The following is a 19379-nucleotide window of genomic DNA, read 5'->3' on the forward strand; positions in this document are numbered from 1 at the left end:
CTCCAGGTCTGGCAACCAATAATCTACTCTAGATAATGGTTCTCAAGGTGTGACCTAGGAGATACGAGAAGTCAAAACTATTTTCATAAAAAAACTAAGATGTTATTTGCCCCTTTCCCTCAAGTTTACAGTGGAGTATTCCAGAGGCTGGCTATATGATGTATGATATTGTAAGAGATTAAATGCAGAAGCAGATAAGAGAACTTAGCTATATTCTATTAAGCCAGACATTGACAAGATTTGCCAAAATGTAAAACAATGATACTCTTCTTATTGAAAATTTTGTTTTGAAATTTTTAAAGTCAAGAGCATGTTATTTATGTTAACACGTAATGTGTTGTTATTTTAAATTGAATTAATACATATTTAAGTTTTCTCAGTTTTAATTTCTAATATGGTAATAGATATAGCCCACAAAATAAAAGCTCTTTGGAGTTCTTAATATTTAAGTGTATAAACAAGTCTGGGACTAAAATATTGAACTAGATGATGGTTCCTCCTAATTATAAATGCTATAATTCCATAGTATCTAAAAACTACGTATAGAATTTTTAATTAACTATTTACTGGTAACAGTGAAATAGTCTGATTGTGCTGATAGGTCTTTAGCGTCATCTAAAGCAGATATAACCATTTAACCATTTAAACAAAGGAGAACTAGATTAAAGCTTTTTCTTGAAGGGGGCCATGCTATCTAATTTTTTGTACCCAGACAGCATTTAGCCCAACTCATGGCTTTAACAATCTCTTCATTAGAACAAATAAAAAAGATCATTACCTTTTACCAAATACAGAGACTTTTCTTTCAGATGTGGGTTTGTTTATGGTCAATTTTCCAAAGGCTGGTTTCTCTTTGCTTTAAGAAAAGGAGGAAAACAAACTCTTTAAAAATATTAGTTCAAGAAACTTTTGGAAATATGTCAGAACCAAACATCTTCCCTATTACCTATAAAAATAATTCCAAATTATGAAAACTTTCAGCTGCAATCATAACTGTTAGGCCTACTCTGTATCAGAACAGTTACACTTAACATAAATTATCTGAATTACAGCCTAAAACATTGACAACTAGAAGCCTTTTTTCTTCCAATACAATTCAAAACAAATCTTTTGGCATATGTAACATGCAACAGCACAATTTTTTTGATTTCAGAAGAAAAATATATAAATATTTCAAATTTCTAAAAATAGCAGAGGTTCATACTATGTAAACCTAAGTAATTTAAAAACAATTATCAAGTAAAACTTATACCTTGTGTTAAACGAAAAATGTTAACTTCATGACTGAAAGTCTTTTTTAAAAGAAAAGATTAGGCCACTGTTAGCAAAAAAGACCAGGTCCTGGGGCATGAAGCCTGAACCTCCAGCAGCACGGCAAGGTGAAAAGACATGTCTTAAGTCCTGGAGTTAAGCATTTTATACATCAAAGGCGGGGGTGGGGAGTCGGAGCTATCAGTTGTTCCGAAAAAATTTATATTAGCTGTAGACAAAACTGGGGAGAAGCTGAAGGGGAGCCAGCTCTGGGATAGGTGCGGAGTTAGCAAGGAAGAAGTGTGCACTCCTGTGGATTAGCTATGGGCAACAGAATGAAAAGTTTATGTGTAAATAACAAGCAGAGGCTCTTGGGGTTCTATGGCACCTGGCTATTCTCTCTTTTAGATATTCACAAAAATATCCACCTGGAAATTAATCCTAATCCCAACAGATACACAGAAATGTGAGTAATATTTTGTCAGAGTGAGCCCACAGCTATCAACAGGCTAACAGTCTCTTCTCTCACTCTCAGGCCACTGTAAGCTGTAATTTTATTTCAGAACTTTTTTCTAGCCACTTGGTATTAGAGAAGGATCGATACAGCCCTACAGTGGTTTACTAAGAGCCCTCCTTAAATGGAAGAAAGTGACTCATAAGGGAAAACTAGTTTATGACAGTAAGTTCTTTATCCAGTGAATCTTGAGAAAATATTTTGGAGAAGTGTTCTGTAGGCTGCTACTAAACTGCAACTTCTCATCAGGGCAAAAAATACCCTGATTGAGAACTTTGCTAGTTGAATATACCTTAGTAAATCGAAAGTTATTGCACAGAGCCTGCTCAAACAAACAGCTCTAGAATAAAGGAGGAAAAAAGAAAGAGTGCTGAAGGGAACTGATTTTAGGAGTTGCCTTGCTAAAGACAGGACTTTGAGAATTTAAGGATTAAATGAGATAAAACACAACACCTAGTAATAGACCCACTTTTAGCATTCATTGACCCAAATTAGGTTACTACTGAGAACAGGCAAGGTTCATCATGACATCACTCATTACCTTTAAAGATTTCTCTGTCCAATACGATAAAGCATGAAGTACTTACTTTTGAGGGGTATAGAGGCCTTGTTTATTGAAGTCTTGGGATCTTAACTCCTGCATAGAGAGGCGGCCAGCACCGCCGGTAGACACTGAGCTGCGCTTCATGCTTATGACCTGCATTCATGAATTCGGTATTAAAAAATCTTTCCTGGCGGCACTACTAAGCACCATTATCTTTATCCTCAAACAGAAAGGCAGCTAATTCCACTGTTTTTTCGGGATAACCTTTTCCTGGGAGTTAATCCTAAATTTCCATAGACATACATGAATCTCAGCGGTTTTTTGTTAGCTGGTCCATAGCTATCAACAGGCTAACTGTTCTCTTTCTCTCACTCTCTGGCTGCTGTAATTTAATTTAGAACATCCCAGAAGTTTCTTGTCACCTTCTTGGTTTGAGAATCTATTTCTTCTTCACTATACGCTTCTGCAACAACTACTTTCCCACTGTAACCCATATGTCTACTCCTGATCAATACTTGAAATGTATTCTTAAGATTTAAGATTAACACTTCCAGATGTACTTACACGGACACTAGATGTTACACTAGTATCTCAAACACACCAATCAGTTCCTATCCCTGCTCCAATCAATTCTTCCCCCTATCTGGTCTCCAGCCTCTCTTCTTCCCATCAGCGTCCCCCTAGGCCTTTCCCTTTCCTTTGTAGAAATTTACTGGATTCCGGGAAACTAGCGCCTCTCAGATACGGCCCACGCCTTAAAACGTTGGCCCCGAGCGCCTCTACGTTGTGGGCAATTGTCGCCTTCTCCCTCCACACCGTACTGCCGCCACAGTATTAACCTGCAGTAATTATTTACCTTCTTCCAGCCGAATTTCCGTAATCCGGGCAACCAACGGCTGGACAAGACCACAGCCGCCAAAACACCAACTACTGGGTCTACTCCCCGCGCCGTTAGAATTTTAAAATCTCCGCTTCTGTGACGTCATCACGCCTGCTTGCGCGTGCGCATTTCTTACGGGGAGCTGCTTGTCGCCGGAAATCTGCAAGTGTCGCACCCTGCTGTCTTTCCGGGTACGTTGTGGTCTTCGAGCACTGTAAGATTGCCTTGTGAAGTCGGCTCCGACCCCTAAGTTTATCTCTGAAGGAGTGAGCCCTCTGAAGTCGTTGGGGAGCGGGCAGATTGCTCCTAGTCGCTCAGCAAAGGCCTTGTCCGTACAGCAACATGGCCGCACCCGTTGACTCTTGGAAGGAGAATTTTTTCGTTTGGGCGGAGAGGGGTGTCATTCTTGACCACTATTTAGATGGGTGCCGTTTCATGATGCAAATTTGAGAAGGCGACATGCACTTTTCTGACAAGGGAAGCGGGTGAGGTAGGAAAGAGTGACTGCTGAGTTTGGGCGCAGTCCGTTCCGAAGATCGCACTGGTGTAGCCGGCGCCAAGGTTTGGGCTCAGAGTTTGCTCTCTAGGATTTTACGATCCTCTAGTCTGGTGGTGTCCTGTGAGAAGCTAGGACGAATCCAAGTGGTCAGTGGTAGGACTGGTGTGAAGCAGAGAAGTAGCAGAGAGAGTTGCAGTGAACATTGTTAGCTTTGCTAAAATAGGACACTCCCGTTTCCCTGACTTTGAACTCCGAGACACACACTGCCTAATACCTAGAGAGAGTGGTGGGTGTGGAAGAAGAGCTCAGAGCCAGACTTGGGATACCTGGATCTTGTACCAATTGTGCCAACCTAGAGTTGTAATTTTGGGCACGCCATTCCTCCCTTCTGAGTTTCAGCCTTCCTATCTAAATTTTTAGCTCTCACTAGCCATTACAAGACCTCCTCACCACAAGTGGCGATTCTGAAGGGAGGACCAGTACCAGAATTACGATCACCAATAGCATTTATTTGAGCAATTGCTTTGTGTAAGGCACCGCACAGCACTTTTTGTCGATCCTCTCATTAAATTCTCTAAACTGCCCTCTGAGATGTCATAAAAAGTGATGAAATTGTGACTCAGTGGGATCAAATAGCTTGTTCATGGTCATAAAGCTAAAACATGGAGTTAGACTCTAAATGCTACTAGTATTAAATGTGCTATTGGTCACTTATGTGTTTCTTAGTCTGAGCCCCTCTTAAAGTGCCCCACTACACTAGATTTAGTAAGCAATATCCAGAACTGAAAACCATCTTTTGAAAAAAGATTAGGAAGTTCTGAAAAACCTAGTGTTGGAGGGGGACTTACTCAGAACCAGTACAGATCTAGACTCTGTCTGTAACCTTGCAGTTTTGCTATGGCTTAGTGCTTCTGATGTACTGTTAAAATTGCATTTTGCCTTGCTTTTTTACCCTTTTTTGTACTTCATTGGTACCAGTGGTTAAGTAGGGCAATGGTATTGGAGAATGGGTTGATTTACTATGGCAGATGTAGTTTGAAAAAAAAAAAAAAGCTGACATGCTGATAACTCCTCTGGAAATTGTGACCTTGTGTGGGTTTATTTCATTAAAAAGGGTGGATTCACATAGGCAATACACTACTATTTTTTTTGACAAGACACTTATTAAGGATTCAGTTACTTTCTGACTTGGAAGATGAACACTTAGTGGCTAGATCCAAGAACCAAGCTGGGCCCAGGAAGACAGGAGGATCAAATTAGGATTCTAGAAATTAGATCAGGTTTTAACACTCTTTGGCCAAGTTGGCTGGAAGTTTTGAATTATCAACTCTGAAATTAAAAGTTTATATGAAAACATTGTAATTTTCCTTAGACCTGCTGTGTATCATGAACATTAAATTCTCTTATGTGTGCATGTCAAGTTTATTTGCACATCAAATCTACCCTTGTGTGAGAAGTATATTTTTATTGAAATACAGGGCATTTAAGAACTTGATCTGGAAAGTTGGGTTTTACATCTAATCTCTAATTCCCAGTTTTGTTTTGCTTTTTTAAAGAAAGAATGTCAGTGGTGCATCAGCTGTCACCAGGATGGTTACTGGATCATCTTTCTTTCATTAACAAGATAAACTATCAAGTTCACGAGCATCATGAGCCTTGTTGCAGCAAAAATGAGCCCACTACTTCTGTCCACCTTGATTCTCTTCATGTGGATTCTATGACTTCTTTTGGATCCTCTGCTAAATTTATTGCTTCTGGCTCTACCACTAAGCCGGAGAATGAAGATAGAGGAAATTGTGAAGTGTTCATGCAAAAATATATTTTTCGATCTGAACTGTTTGATATCAATAAACCTCATATAATTTCAGCTGTTCACAAGGAATGCCAAAGTAATGAAAAGGAAGATGTAATGAATGGTATTAAAAAAGAAATATCCATTTCTACTCTTAGAAAGGTAGAAAGTTTTAAGAAATTTTTATATTTCTACAGAAAACACAAGACATTTATTATCCCAATGTCTCAAATATCTTGTAATTTACTAAATACTAAGAATAAAGCATAAGAATCAATAAAGCATAAGAAGGCTTTAATATATCCAGAATAATTTTTAATTCTTTGCTAACAATATTTGCTATAAAAAAAGTAATAAGATAATTTATTATATAGTGATAGGTACTTGAAAGAGAGTTTTAATATTCTTGTGATATTTTGTACATATTTTTTCCTATGTCAACAACTGTTTATTGATCATTTGCTATATGTCTGCCCTTTCGTAATACAGTTTGTAGGTAATTTAGCATTACTAGTACTAATTCAGGCAAATAATAACTTGCAGTAGTAAAGGACTTTATACTTTACTAAATATGGACATTATCTTTTAATGTTTAGGTGTTTTAGTATTTTATTAGGTATTTTAATGTTTAGGTATTGCATATTGGGTAAATTCCTAATTTTAATATGGAAAAATAGAGATGAAAATATGTAATGAATGTTATCTTGACAAACTTAACCTTATTTCTGATATGCTGTGGCAAATTGTACAATTAGCTTAACCTTAAGTCCATTTATTTCTTCAGCCAACAAACATTTATTGTTAGTCTGCTAGGAGTTTGCCACCAAGTTAAGCACTGAGGCTTCAGCAGTAGAAAATAGCGTCCCTGCTCTGTATTGCACCGTCTTACGTGTTTTTCGCTACGGAGTTATTAGATGCAGAATAGTGTCAATATATCTGATTTTTACCTCACCCTCAGATCAGTCATAAACAACTATTAAGAAAACATTGGAACATTTTCTTGATAGTACATGGATGATAGTTCCTCTCTTCAGAAATGAAGAAAGTACAGAATAATTATACCATATATATCAACTGATGGCACTGGACTGTTTATTCGATTTCACAGTTTTCTTATATTCCATGATGCCAGTGCTACGTTTAATCATTTGGTACTATTTCTTACTAATAGCAGATAAGGTTGAGGTGACCTTTTATCACCTATGAAATTTGTAGTAAAATAATAATAATAATTATTATTTGGGAAAGCTTTTGTTGCCTTTCTCCATACCCTCTGCATTGATTTTGACCTTAGTAGTCAATTATTACCTCTTAAAGACTGAGATGCATGATATGGAAAATGTTGTAAAGAAAAAAAATTCAAAATACTAATATTGTGATAGATAGCAATATAATTTTCTCCCTGTAATTTGCTCTTTAGAAGCGTAAAAGGGCTCTCACTTTCAATCAAGGTGAATTGGATGCTATGGAATACCATGAAAAGGTAAGGTGTGAAATGTTCATTGTTGACATTATAAGATTAATGTGAAGTATTGTAAATAAATAGTATAAATAAGGTTGTTCTTAAAAATCAAGCAATCATTTGATCAAGGTTAGAATTTTAATAGTTGGAGTGGTTCATTGTTAATTTTATAGTAATGAACAATTTAAACTAGTTTTTAATAAAACTTCATATACTCCTATTTTACATATTTAATGTAGGTAAACTTATGCTATATTGGTTTAAGTTTAGAAATTTTATAAGTTATAAAAGCCTATTTTCCATAGCTAAAAGAACTTACTGAGTGGCAGAAGAAAGCATGAATAATGTGAAGGATGTATTTCCGGAACTTCGAGATAAATGAGATCTAGGAGTTAAAGAAATGAGAGAAAACAGAGGGTACACAAGCTTAACACTCTAAGGAACACCTTTGATATGGGAAGTGGTGTTGAAATTTGGCTTAGAGACATGATAGTAAGTACAGTTTTAGACAAGTTGAATTAATATGGTGGAAAGATGATAGATTTTTTTCCTGTCTTTTTTGTGATAAAATATACATAACAAAATTTACTGCTTTAATCTTTTTGAGGTGTATAATTTAGCATTAATTACATTTACACTGTTGTGCCATCATCACCATGATCCATCTCCAGAACTTTTTTACCATTCCAAATAGAATCTGTACCCATCATATAACTTCCCATTCCGCACTCCCCCTAGCCCCTGGCAACCTCTATTCTATTCTCTGTCCCTATGAATTTGCCTGTTTTAGGTGTTTCATATAAGTGCAACTATACATTATTTATCTTTTTGGATCTATATGATTTATTTCACTTAGTATAATGTCTACAAGGCTTATCTATGTTACAGCATGTATCAGAATTTCATTCATTTTTAAGGTTGACTAATATTTTATTGTGTGTATATACCACATTTCTTTATCCATTCATTTGTTCATTGGGATTGTTTCCACCTTTTAGTTATTGTGAATAATACTGTGAATGAATATTGGTGTACAATATGTATTTGAGTCCCTGCTTTCAATTTCTTTGGGTATATACCCAGAAGTAGAATTGCTGGATCATATAGGAATTTTATGTTTAACCGTTTGAAGAACTGCCAAACTGTTTTCCACAGCAGCTGCACCGTCTTACATTCCTACCAGCAGTGCACAAGGGTTCCAATTTTTGCACATCTTCACCAATACTTGCTGTTTTCTTTTTAACATTAGCCATCCTAATGGGTGTGGAGTGGTAGCTCATTATGGTTTTCATTAATACGTTGGATTTTAAATGTGTTGGTGATAGCTAAATACACAAATGCTAAATCCTTTATTACCAAAAGTCTACTGTGTTTTGTTAATTTTGGAAATACACTTATTGCCTGGAAATTCCACTTGAAAGATTTAACTGCAGAAATATGCAAATATTCAGGGTCTGATATCATAAAAGAAAGAGTAATTTACAAAAAACCCAGGGTCTGATATCGTACAAAAAAGATTAATAATTTTACTTTAAGATGTTAAATTGAATTAGAGAACAGAATTTCTTAAATTCATGTGTATTTTTGTTAAACACTTATGACTGTTAATGATAACTATAAATTATGAAACATTTGTATGGTGTAGAATGTAATCAAACTCTTAAAAAGTCAGAACAGAATACTTACAAAATCTAATGTAGAGCTCTTTTAGTTTCAATAGCCAATTTGAATAAAGACACAATTTGGCCATTTTATTATCAATTAAAATTTTATAGAATTTAGAATTTCTGTTTGCTGTAATGTAAAGTTCAGGATTTAATGACTAGGAAGGTTGGTATAAGGACTATTAGATATGCAGGAGACTTTAAGGAACATATAGTATGGACAATCCTAGAGTAGATCTTGCCTTATTATTTTCTTCACTGAATCTATCTGTGTGCCTCTCACTTTCTTCCTATGTAAGTTCATTTATTCATTTGTTCATTTACTCATTAATTACAAGTAAATGAATACAGTTTACTTAAAAATACTCATTAAATACCAGCTGTATACCAAGTGTGTCAGCCCTAGGACTTCAAAAGATTGTATCAGCTGATTAGCACATTAGAAATGGACAATTTTGCCCGTTTCCCCCATCCTTACCATCATAGTTTTGTTTTTGATCTTTGCCAATATGATTGGTAAAAATAGTATTTTATTATGGTTTTAATCTTATTATGAGTGTAGTTAAGCATTTTTACATATGTTTAAAATTCATTTGTATTTTTTTATGTCGACTGTTGATTTCTTTTGCACACTTAAAAATTGGGTTGCTGTCTTTTTTACTGATTTATAGAAGCTTTTCATATGTTAGGGAAATTAGCTCTTTGTATATGATATAAATTGGGAATATGTTTCCCAGTTTGTCATTTAAATTTTAATTGTGATTTTTTTGTTTTTTTTGCCACACAGACAATTATATTTTATTTAGACAAATTTATTTATTTTATTCATTTATGACTTCTGGATTTTTGAGCCATAATTAGAAAGGTATTTCTCTTAAGGTTTTAAAATAATTTCCCCATGTTTTCTTCTAGAACATTTATGGGTTTATTTCACATTTATATCTTTGATTCATTTAGGTTTTTTTCCTGGTATAACGTGTGGACTGTGGATCCAGTGTTTTTTTTCCCAGATCACTACCCATTTGTTCCACCATCATTTATTTTTTTCTGTTGATTTGACATGTTGAATGTACTAAATTTACATAAGTATTTGAATTTATTTCTGGACCTTAAGTCTTATTTAATTTGTTTGTCTTATGTATTTGCCACTCTCCTTTGAGATTTTACAATATGAATATATTTCTTTTTTTTTATTAAATACTTTTGAATTTTATTGTCATTCAAGTACAGTTTTCTACCTTTCCCCCCCACTTCTCTCTACCACCCCAGCCATCCCCACCTCCCTCCCCTGTTTCCACCCCGCCTTGTTTCTGTCCACGTGTCCTTTATAGTTGTTCCTGTAAACCTGTATGTTTCAGTGTTTGGTAGTACTTGTCCCCCTGTCCCATCTTCTCATTGCTTCTCTTTAACAGAATTTTCCTGGCTTTTAAAATAAGTATCCCCATTTGAATTTTAGGATTAATTTTAATGTCTTAGAAAAAAATACTATTGAAATTTTTATGGCATCAAGTTAAATTTATAAATTAGATTAAGGGAATATTGACATCTTTAAGATATTGATGGTCCTGTCGCAAAACATGAATGTATTTTTCCATTGTTCAAGTTTCTGTTGTCATTCTGTAAAATTTTCTTTAAAGGTCTTGTAAATTTACTGTCACAGTTAATTTTTGTTTTATTGAATCCCATAGGTTTTCCAGGTAATAACTGTAACTCCTGCAAGTAGTAATAGTTTTATTTATACCCTGCTAATTACTATATCTCTAATTGATTTCTCTTCTAATTATATGGGCTGGAAAAAATAATATATATTAAATAATATTTGTGAGAATATCTGTCCTTGTTTTTTTACTGACTTGGTGGAGATGATTTCCTCATGAAGTACAATTCTATTGATAGTTTTAGGACTGAGTTAGAAAAAGCAAGGAAGTTTACATCTATTCTTATTTATTTAGCGTGATTATCAAACATGGTGATTGAGTTTTATCAAGTGTTTTTTAAGCATTTATGCAGATTGAATAGATGATTTTTCTCCTGATATTAGATTTTTATTTTTTCTCACATATAACCATCCTTGCATTTATTTGTAGTATGTATTCCACATGACAATGATGTATTAATTTTTAAATATTCTGCTGGATTTTATTTGCTAATATTTTATTTGGGACAGTCTTAGGTGAGATTGGTCTGCTGTATTTTTTTATATATATAATTATATATAGAGATAACTATATATATTAGTGTTGGAAATTACAATTTTTCCTCCCCCCTTCTCTGGAGTAATCTATTCTTTAAAAGTTTGGTAGAGCTTCCCTTTGCTTCCATCTCAGTGTGTTGCTTTTTGTGGTGATGCTTCTTTGATATTTTCTTTTTCCTCTTTGGAAATCAATTTTAGACTAAAAGTTTTTCGTTTGTAGTCAATTTGGGTAAATTATATTATTTTAAAATATTTTCTATTTGATCCAATTTTAAAATTTATTTATGTGGCCTGTTTCTGTGGTTATTTTGCCTTCATTATTTATGTTGTATATTTACTGCCGTGGTAGATTAGCTAATGGTTTACCTAATTTATTAGTTGTCTTTGAAAATAATTTATTTTTAAAATTTTCTGATTTCTGCTTTAATCTATATTTATTTTTTCTGACTTTCTGAGTTGTCTTTTAAAATTAAATTTATTGGGGTGACATTGGTTAATAAGATTATATAGATTTCAAGTGTACAAGTCTGTGATACATTGTATATTGTATTGTGTGCCCACCACCCAAAGTCGTAACTTTTTTCCATCACCATATGTTTGACTCCCTTACCCCATACTGTCGCCCCATCCCCTTTTCCTCTGGTGACCAGCATATTTTTGTGTCTGTGAGTTTTAGATTTTTTTGTTTTGTTCATTTGTTGCTTTCAGTTTTATATGTATGAATGATCATATGTTTCTTAACTTTTTCTGTAGGACATATTTTTAGCATGATATTGTCAAGATCCATCTATGTTGTCACAGTTGGCAGTATTTCATCTTCTTGTGGTTGAGTAGTATTCCATTATATACATGTACCACATTTTCTTTATGCAGTCATCTATCAAAGGTCCTTTAGGTTGGTTTTCCTGTCTTGGGCATAGTGAATAAACAAGTGAATGTAAGGGTGCATATATCATTGTAAATAAATGTTTTCAAATTTTTCGGATTGACACCCGGAAACGGGATTCCTTTGGTGGGTTATAGCTGTTCAAATTGTTGAAACTTCAAGGGGAGAAACTGAGGGGACCTCTCACACCACTGTGTTTCTGACATCACCTGAGTTGTGTTAATTCATTTCTTTTGTTTTCTTTTTTTGTTCATAGAAGAATTCAGTGTTACCAATTTTTCTCTGGGCACTGTAGCATCGCATAGATTCTGATATATTTTAACTACAATGATAAGAAGTTTCATTGAAATATGGTTTTCTAGGATTTGCTGAAGTGTTGTTTGTAATAGTTTTAAAATCCAATGTTGGAATGGTATTGCTGGATTGATGGTAACTCTTTGCTTAGCTCTATAAAAAAATGCCAAATTGTTTATCAAAGTGGTTGTACTGTTTTTGCATTTCCCACCAGCAATGATGAGAGTTCCATTTGCTTCATATCCTTGCTGACATTGATATAATCAGGTTTGAACTTTAAGAATACTAAGTGTGTAGTGATATCTTATTGAAGGTTTTAATTTGCATTTTCCCAATGACTAATAATGTTGAGAATCTTCATTTGCTATTTGATATCCATATACATTCTTTGTGGAAGTTTGTGTAGATTCATTGTTTTTTTCATTTTTTTTCCCCTTAAATATTTGATATAGTTCATCAGCGAAATTATCTAGGCCTGGAGTTTCATTTTGGGGGAGGTAGTTTAGTACCAAAATTAGGTTCTACTGACAACAGGGATTTTTCAGGTTTTCTGTTTACTGCTTATGTTGATTTTGGCAAGTTGCATTTTCCAAGAAATTTGTTCTTTCATCCACGTTTTTAAATTTGTTGGTGTGTAGTTAGTCATGGTATTCTCTTATGATGCTTTTAACGTCTATAGACGTTAAACGTGACACCCCCTTTTGTGCCCAATAGTAATGATTTTTTTGTAATAGCTAGGGACTAGTTATTTTGTTGATTTTTTTTTCAAAGAACCAGCTTTTTTTGTTTTTTGGCAGGTTTTTTGTGGCAAAGTGTATATAACATAAAATTTACCACTTTAACCATTTTTAGGTATACAATTTAGTGGCACTAAGTACATTCAAGTTGTTATGCAGTAATCACCAGTATTCCTCTCTAGAACTATTTTATCATCCCAAGCTGGAACTTTACCCATTAAGCAATAATGCCCAGCTCCTCTTCCCACTAACTGCCACATATTTGCTTATTCATTTGTTCATGGGCTTTTGGGTTGTTTGCACATTTCGGTTATGCATTATGCTGAAATAAATATGAGTATATAAATACCAGTTTGAGTTCCTGATTTTAGTTATTTTGGGTTTATACCCAGAAGTGGGATTACTGAATTGTATAATAATTCCATTTTTAACTTTTTAGGAACTACCATATTGTCTTCCATGATGGTTGTACTGGAAAGGAAAAAACTCAGCTTTTTCCTTTCTATGCAAGGGAAACCCAGATATTTCCTACTGTGTTTTTCTTCCCTATGAGTCTTCTTTACTACTTACATGGAACACTTCACTTTTAACACTTCTGGTCACCAAATGTGTGGAGGTTTTTTTCCTACACTAAATAATTCTCTTTGGCACCAGCTATGTGTTCAAGAATTCAACTCAGTTCTGACACTGTCCATCCATAGATAGCATCGGGTTCCATAAATTAAGGAGTCAGTCCCACAAGCCCTAAAGGTGCCAGTTACCAGCCCAGGTTGTCATCTGTGCTTCTGATCAATCTGCTGTAGATCATAGGTTCCCATGACCCCCCTCCTAAGGTTTGATTAGTTCACTAGAGCAGGTCACAGACCTCAGTAGCTCAGGGAAACACTTATGTTTACCAGTTTACTAAACGGTATGGTAAAGGATACAGATGAACAGTCCAATGAAAAGACATAGGGCAAGGTCTGGAGTGTCCTGGTGCAAGAGCTTCTGACCTTGTGGAATTGTGGTGTGTCACCCTGTATGGGTATGCTCACCAACTTGGAAGCTCCCTGAACTGTGTACTATTGGAATTTTAAGGATGTTTCTTCATGTAGGCATGATCGATGATAAACTCCATTTCCAGCCCTTTCCCCTCTCTGGACAAGCTGGGGTGGGGTGCTGAAAATTTCAAGCTTTAAATCATGGCTCGTTCTTTCTGATGATCAGTTCCCATCCAGGAGTCATCGAGGATCCCACTTAGGATCACCTTATTAGAACAAAAGATGTTCCTAGTACACTTACTACTCAGGAATTACAGGTAAAACACTTGTAGGAGCTCTGTGTAAGGGACAGGGTCAAAGACAAATATTACAATAAAAGAGGCTCCTAGTGTTCTTATCACTAGTAGTTCTGTACCAGGAACCTAGAGCAGAGGCCAATATATATTCTGTTATTTTACATGTACCATTTCACTGTCCCACCAGCAAAGCACAAGGGTTCCAATTTCTCCACATCCTTGTCAACACTTGCTATTTTCTTTTTTTCTTAAATAGCCATTTTTAATAGCCACTGTAATGGGTGTGAGTGGTATCTCATTGTGGTTTTCATTTGCATTTCCCTAATGATTTGTGATATTGAGCATTTTTTATTGGGCTCCTGACCATTTGTTTATCTTTGGAGAAGTGTGTTTCTGTTCTTTGCTCATTTTAGAATTAGGTTTGTTTTTTGTTTGAGTTTTAGGAGTTTTCAAATATATTTTTGGGTATAAATTTCTTATCAGACACATGATTTGATATCAGATATATTTGAAGAAGCAGCCTTTAATGCAGTTAATTTTTTTTACTGTTGGTTTTCTGTTTTGTTGTTATCTGTTCTTTTTTATTTTCTTCCTTTTGGCTTACTTTGTCCTACTTTTTCTCACTTTGTAAAGTGGACCCTTAGATCACTGAATTTAGATCTTCTTTTCTTTTTTAATTTAAGCACTTAAAGTTGTAGGTTCCCTTGAATCACTGCTTCAGTTGCACTCCACATGTTTTGATACATATTTTATATTTCCACTTTCATTCACTTCCAAATATTTTCTAATTTTTCTTGTGCTTTCATTTTGACCTATGTGAATTATTTAGAAATATACTATTTCATTCTTAGATATTTGAGGTTTATCTCGATATCTTCTTGTTATTGATTCTGACTTAAATCTATTTGGATATATGAAAATTATACTCTGATGATTTCAGTCCTTTTAAGTTTATTGAGTTTTGTTTTATGGTCCAGCCATATGAGTTATCTTTGTGAGTATACCATGTACTGTTTTTATATCTTTTTGTTTAGTCTTTTTGAATATGTATTATATAGTTGTTGGATGAAATGTTCTGTGAATGTCAGATCAAGTTGGTAGATAGTGTTGTTCAGAACTTTTATGTCTTTAGAGATTTTTGGTTTAATTTGTTTATCAGTTGGTGCGTAGATTTTTTTTAGGTGAGTTTAGAATTGTGTTTAGTCTAAGGCTAATGTTCTCTTTTACTGATCCAAGATCCGTGATCTACTCAATACCCTGTCAAGAATTCTCACCAGCCTGAGCTTTTATCCTATTTGGAAGCTAACAAATTAGCAAGTTTAGATGTAAGATTTTATTAAAATAAGGATTTTTTTCTCTCCCTGCATATCAGGAAGCATGTGTTTTATGTTCACAGATTTTCCTTGTACTCCAAGTCCCGTGGTGATGATGCTGGCAGCCTCGTTGAATACTGTGAGTGCACTAGGTTTGATTCCTAGCTTAAGGACTCAAGCTTAGGGAACCCCAATGTTTTAAATGGGTTGCAAACAGATTTGTTGAACCTTTTGCCCCAGAGGGAGCCTTTATTAACCTGGACAACAAATATATCTGCCCTCTCTCTTGGATGGAGACATAATCTCCGTCTTCCATGCCATACAAATGTCCTTGAAAATTTATTCTGGAACAGAATTGCCTCTGGTAACATTGGGAGGCCCATGGTGAATTGTCTCCCAATTGCCCGATGAATCATGAGTTTTTCCAGTCTGCGTGATAGAAACAGGCACTATTCTTGGTCTTTTGGGAGCTCCAGGCACTGTTTCTTCTCCATCCTTTCTGGTGGTCCTTTTCCTGGCCTCAAATAATTCCCTTGCACTTTTTCACTGATCAGTACTTAGGGTAATTTCTCTAGTGTGACTACGTGCAGATCTATGGAGTTTTCTCTCTGTGCAACTTTTTTCATTTATGGTACTCTGTCCTGTGAACTCTTATTGTCTTGACCACTCCAGATTCTCTGCTTAGTCTCCACACCTCTGGATTTCTTCTAGGCTCTGCCCAGATTCCTAATTCCCGTGGCGTGGAAACTCTGCAGGCAATTGGTGGGGGCAGTCATAGGGCTTACCTATGATTTCTTTCACTGTCCTTTGTTGCCTTAGTGTCTTGAAAGGTGCTATCACTGTTACTCTGTGTTGGCTGTAGGTGGAAGTCTCTGGCTGCTTTTAATATTTTCTCTTTATCATTGATTTCCAGCAGTTTTATTATAATGTTCCTTAGAGTAGCTGCTGCTTCCTTCTCCCCTTCCTCTTCCCTTTGTTGAGCTTCTTGGAACCGTGACTTCCTAGTCTTCAGCAAATTTAGAAATTTTTGGCTATTACTTCCTCAAATATTTTTTCTCTTCCCTTATTTTGGATACTTTTATTTTGTTGTTTTTAAGTGTATCAAACTCTTCTTCAGTGTGTAATCTGCTATTAATTCAGTCTAGTGTGTTTTTCATTTCTGCTTTGTAGTTTTTTTCCCTAGACACTCAATTTGATCTTTTTAAAATAGTTTCCATGTCTCTAACATGCCCATTTTTACTTTACAGTTTGAGCATATGAATATGGTTATAAGTGCCTTAATATCCTTTTCTCCTTCTTTTCTAAACTTTTTTTAAATGGGCTGCAAGTAAACTGTCCCAACTTTTCCTACTTTGTGTCATCTGTGTCAGTCCTGTGTGTTTCCATTGAGTGATTTATCCTCTTATAATGTATTATATTTGCCTACTTCTTCTTTATATTCCTGATAATTTTTTATTTTTTGTGACACATTTCAATTTTAGATTGTTGGATACTGGATATTTTCATATTTCTATAAATAGTGTTGAGCTTTGTTCTTGGATGAAATTACTTTGAAACTGGTTGATTTTTTTTGAGACTAGGTTTTTTTAGTTAGGACTACAGCAAACTTTAGAAGTTTTTTTTTTTTTTTTTTTTTTTAAACCATTACTGAGACAGTATCTGTGAACTGTGAGATTTTTTCATTTTGGCCATTGGGAGCACTAACTGTTCCCAGCCCTGTGTGAGCTCTGGGAATTGTTCTCTTTGATCATTTCTGGACCTTTTCTGACATTGGGTAGTTTCATCACATGTATATGCTGATCATTACTCAGATGGAGACATGACCCTTTGCAGCTTTCAAAACCTCTCTCTCTGTGCAGTTCTCTCCTGTGTGGTAACCTATCCTGCTTGGCCTTCTCAGACTCCCAGCTCTCTCTCTTCAAGACTCAAAGAGACTGTTGGACTCTGAATGGGTAAAAAATAATCTTTTGAAGTAGCTTCAGATGAAATGTACTCCATCTTGTCCAGAAGTAGATACTGGCTTTTATTTTTATAATTATCATAGTTGTATTATTGCAAAATGTGTTTATATGTTCATTTTATAGTTACATTTCTTTTTAGTAATTTAAGCTGTATTTTATAAAATCAAAGGTATGTTTATTTTTAAATTAAGTCACTAGAAAAATTTAAGATTAAACCTTGTATTTAAACAATTCTTTTTATAGATTAGAGATTATACTTTCTTCTAGAAAAATTATCAATTCACTTTATAACTTATTTTAAAGATTATTTTCTTATATATACTGTTTTGTTATTTATCTGTTTATGAATAAATTTAATAAATAAGTTTATTTTAAAAATTTCAATATTTTATGTTATTATGACTCTTTCAAATGATTTCTACAAGAGAAAATGGAACAAGATTATTTTAGAAAAATCAGAAGATCAGAACAAAAGTGAAATGCAAAAAAATTTTCAATACTACTATAAAACTCAGCAACAAATAAATTTTAACTTCTATATTCATCCATTACATCCCAAAGTATGTTTCAACTATATTTAATTTTAATTATTTTTTCTCAGCAACATTCTTATCACTTCAAAAATACCATAAATAAAACATTTTTAGTTTTTATATGTCATAATGAAGAGAATATCAGATCTTATCCAATACCACATTAAAACACATACAGAACAATCTTTATGAACAACAGAGGTAATTCAAGGAAAGTTAAATATCCATATGTAATATGCTTAGAAATTCATTGAAAGATGACATAATTTTGTGCTATAGGATCTACTAGTAATTCTTTTCCTTCATTTTCTTTTTTACATTTTTTTGCTCTCTGAATATATAAAAAAGTAATAAGATTTTGAGTGTCTTCACTGTTCTACCCCCTCTATACCAGAGAGCAGGCAAGGAGCAAGAAGAGAAATCGACTTATACAGAAGAGAAATCGACTTCCACTTACTCTTCCACCATCTTGGGTCTCTTTTAGTTTTGAATTTATTCTTGTGTATGGTATAAGATGGTGGTCTAGTTTCATTTTTTGCATGTATTCACCCAATTGAATAGCCTATCTTTACCCCATTGTATGTTTTTGCCTTCTCTGTCAAATAATAACTGACTATAAAGGTGTGAGTTTATTTCTGGGCTCACTATTTCATTAATCTCTGTGTCTGTTTTTATGCCTGTACTATGCTGCTTTGATTACTATGGCTTTGTAGTGTAGTTTGGTATCAGGTAGTGTGATTCCTCTAACTTTGTTCTTCATTCTCAAGATCGCTGTTGCTATTTGCAGTCTTTTGTAAGTTCATATAAATTTTTGAAATATTTGTTCTACTTCTCTGAAATACTCTATTGGTATCTTGATAGCAATTGCGTTGACTCTGTAGATTGCTTTGGGTAGTGTGTATATTTTAATGATGTTAATTTTTCTTATCCATGAGCATGGTATATCTTCTTCAGTTTCTTTCTTTAGTGTCTTCTAATTTTCTGAGTACAGGTGTTTTACATCCTTGGTTAAATTTATTGTTAAGTTTACAAGCAGTTGAGAATGGGTTGTTTTCTTAGTTTCCTTTTCTGATAGTTCACTATTGGTGTATAATAATGTAACTGATTTTTGGATATTTACTTTGTATGCTGGCACTTTTTTAGTTCTAGAAGTTTTTTGGTGGAATCTTTAGGGTTCTCAGTATACAGTATAATGTCATCTGCAATTAATGACAATTTTACTTACTCTTTTCCAATTTGGATGCCTTTTATTTTTTCTTGTGTGATTGCTGTGGCTAGGACTTCCAGTACCTTACTGAATAAGATTGGTGAAAGTGGACATTCTTGTCTTGTTCCTGATCTTAGAGGAAACACTTACAGTTTTTACCTATTGAATATGATATTGGCTGTGGGTATGTTATACATGGCCTTCCTTATGTTGAGGTATGTTTCCTCTGATACCATGTTCCAGAGAATTTTTTTAACCATGAATGGGTGCTGGATTTCATCAAAAGCTCTTTCTGTATCTATTGATATGATCATGTAGTTTTTATCCTTCATTTTATGTGATGTATCATGTTTATTGATATGGTGATATTGT

The 19379-nt window shown here is 34.3% G+C and overlaps 2 protein-coding genes across 2 annotated transcripts in view; one reads left to right on the forward strand and one right to left on the reverse strand.

The window, feature by feature from the left end:
- The window catches only part of NDC80 (NDC80 kinetochore complex component), a 45551-nt gene extending 42263 nt beyond the window's left edge, over positions 1-3288 (reverse strand). Inside the window, exons 1-3 of the mRNA XM_024580706.3 lie at positions 3166-3288; positions 2353-2462; positions 779-856 (exon numbers count right to left, since the gene is read on the reverse strand). Coding sequence (XP_024436474.1) covers positions 779-856; positions 2353-2453 — 179 coding nt within the window. The 5' untranslated portion in view covers positions 2454-2462; positions 3166-3288. The remainder of the gene's footprint in view (positions 1-778; positions 857-2352; positions 2463-3165) is intronic.
- A 22-nt stretch (positions 3289-3310) lies between these two features.
- METTL4 (methyltransferase 4, N6-adenosine) overlaps positions 3311-19379 on the forward strand; it is a 41522-nt gene continuing 25453 nt past the window's right edge. Inside the window, exons 1-3 of the mRNA XM_024580673.4 lie at positions 3311-3380; positions 5245-5642; positions 6901-6963. Of these exons, the coding sequence (XP_024436441.2) occupies positions 5250-5642; positions 6901-6963 (456 nt within the window). The 5' untranslated portion in view covers positions 3311-3380; positions 5245-5249. The remainder of the gene's footprint in view (positions 3381-5244; positions 5643-6900; positions 6964-19379) is intronic.

This window comes from Desmodus rotundus, chromosome 10, assembly GCF_022682495.2.
Source record: "Desmodus rotundus isolate HL8 chromosome 10, HLdesRot8A.1, whole genome shotgun sequence".
In the NCBI taxonomy this organism is placed as follows: domain Eukaryota; kingdom Metazoa; phylum Chordata; class Mammalia; order Chiroptera; family Phyllostomidae; genus Desmodus; species Desmodus rotundus.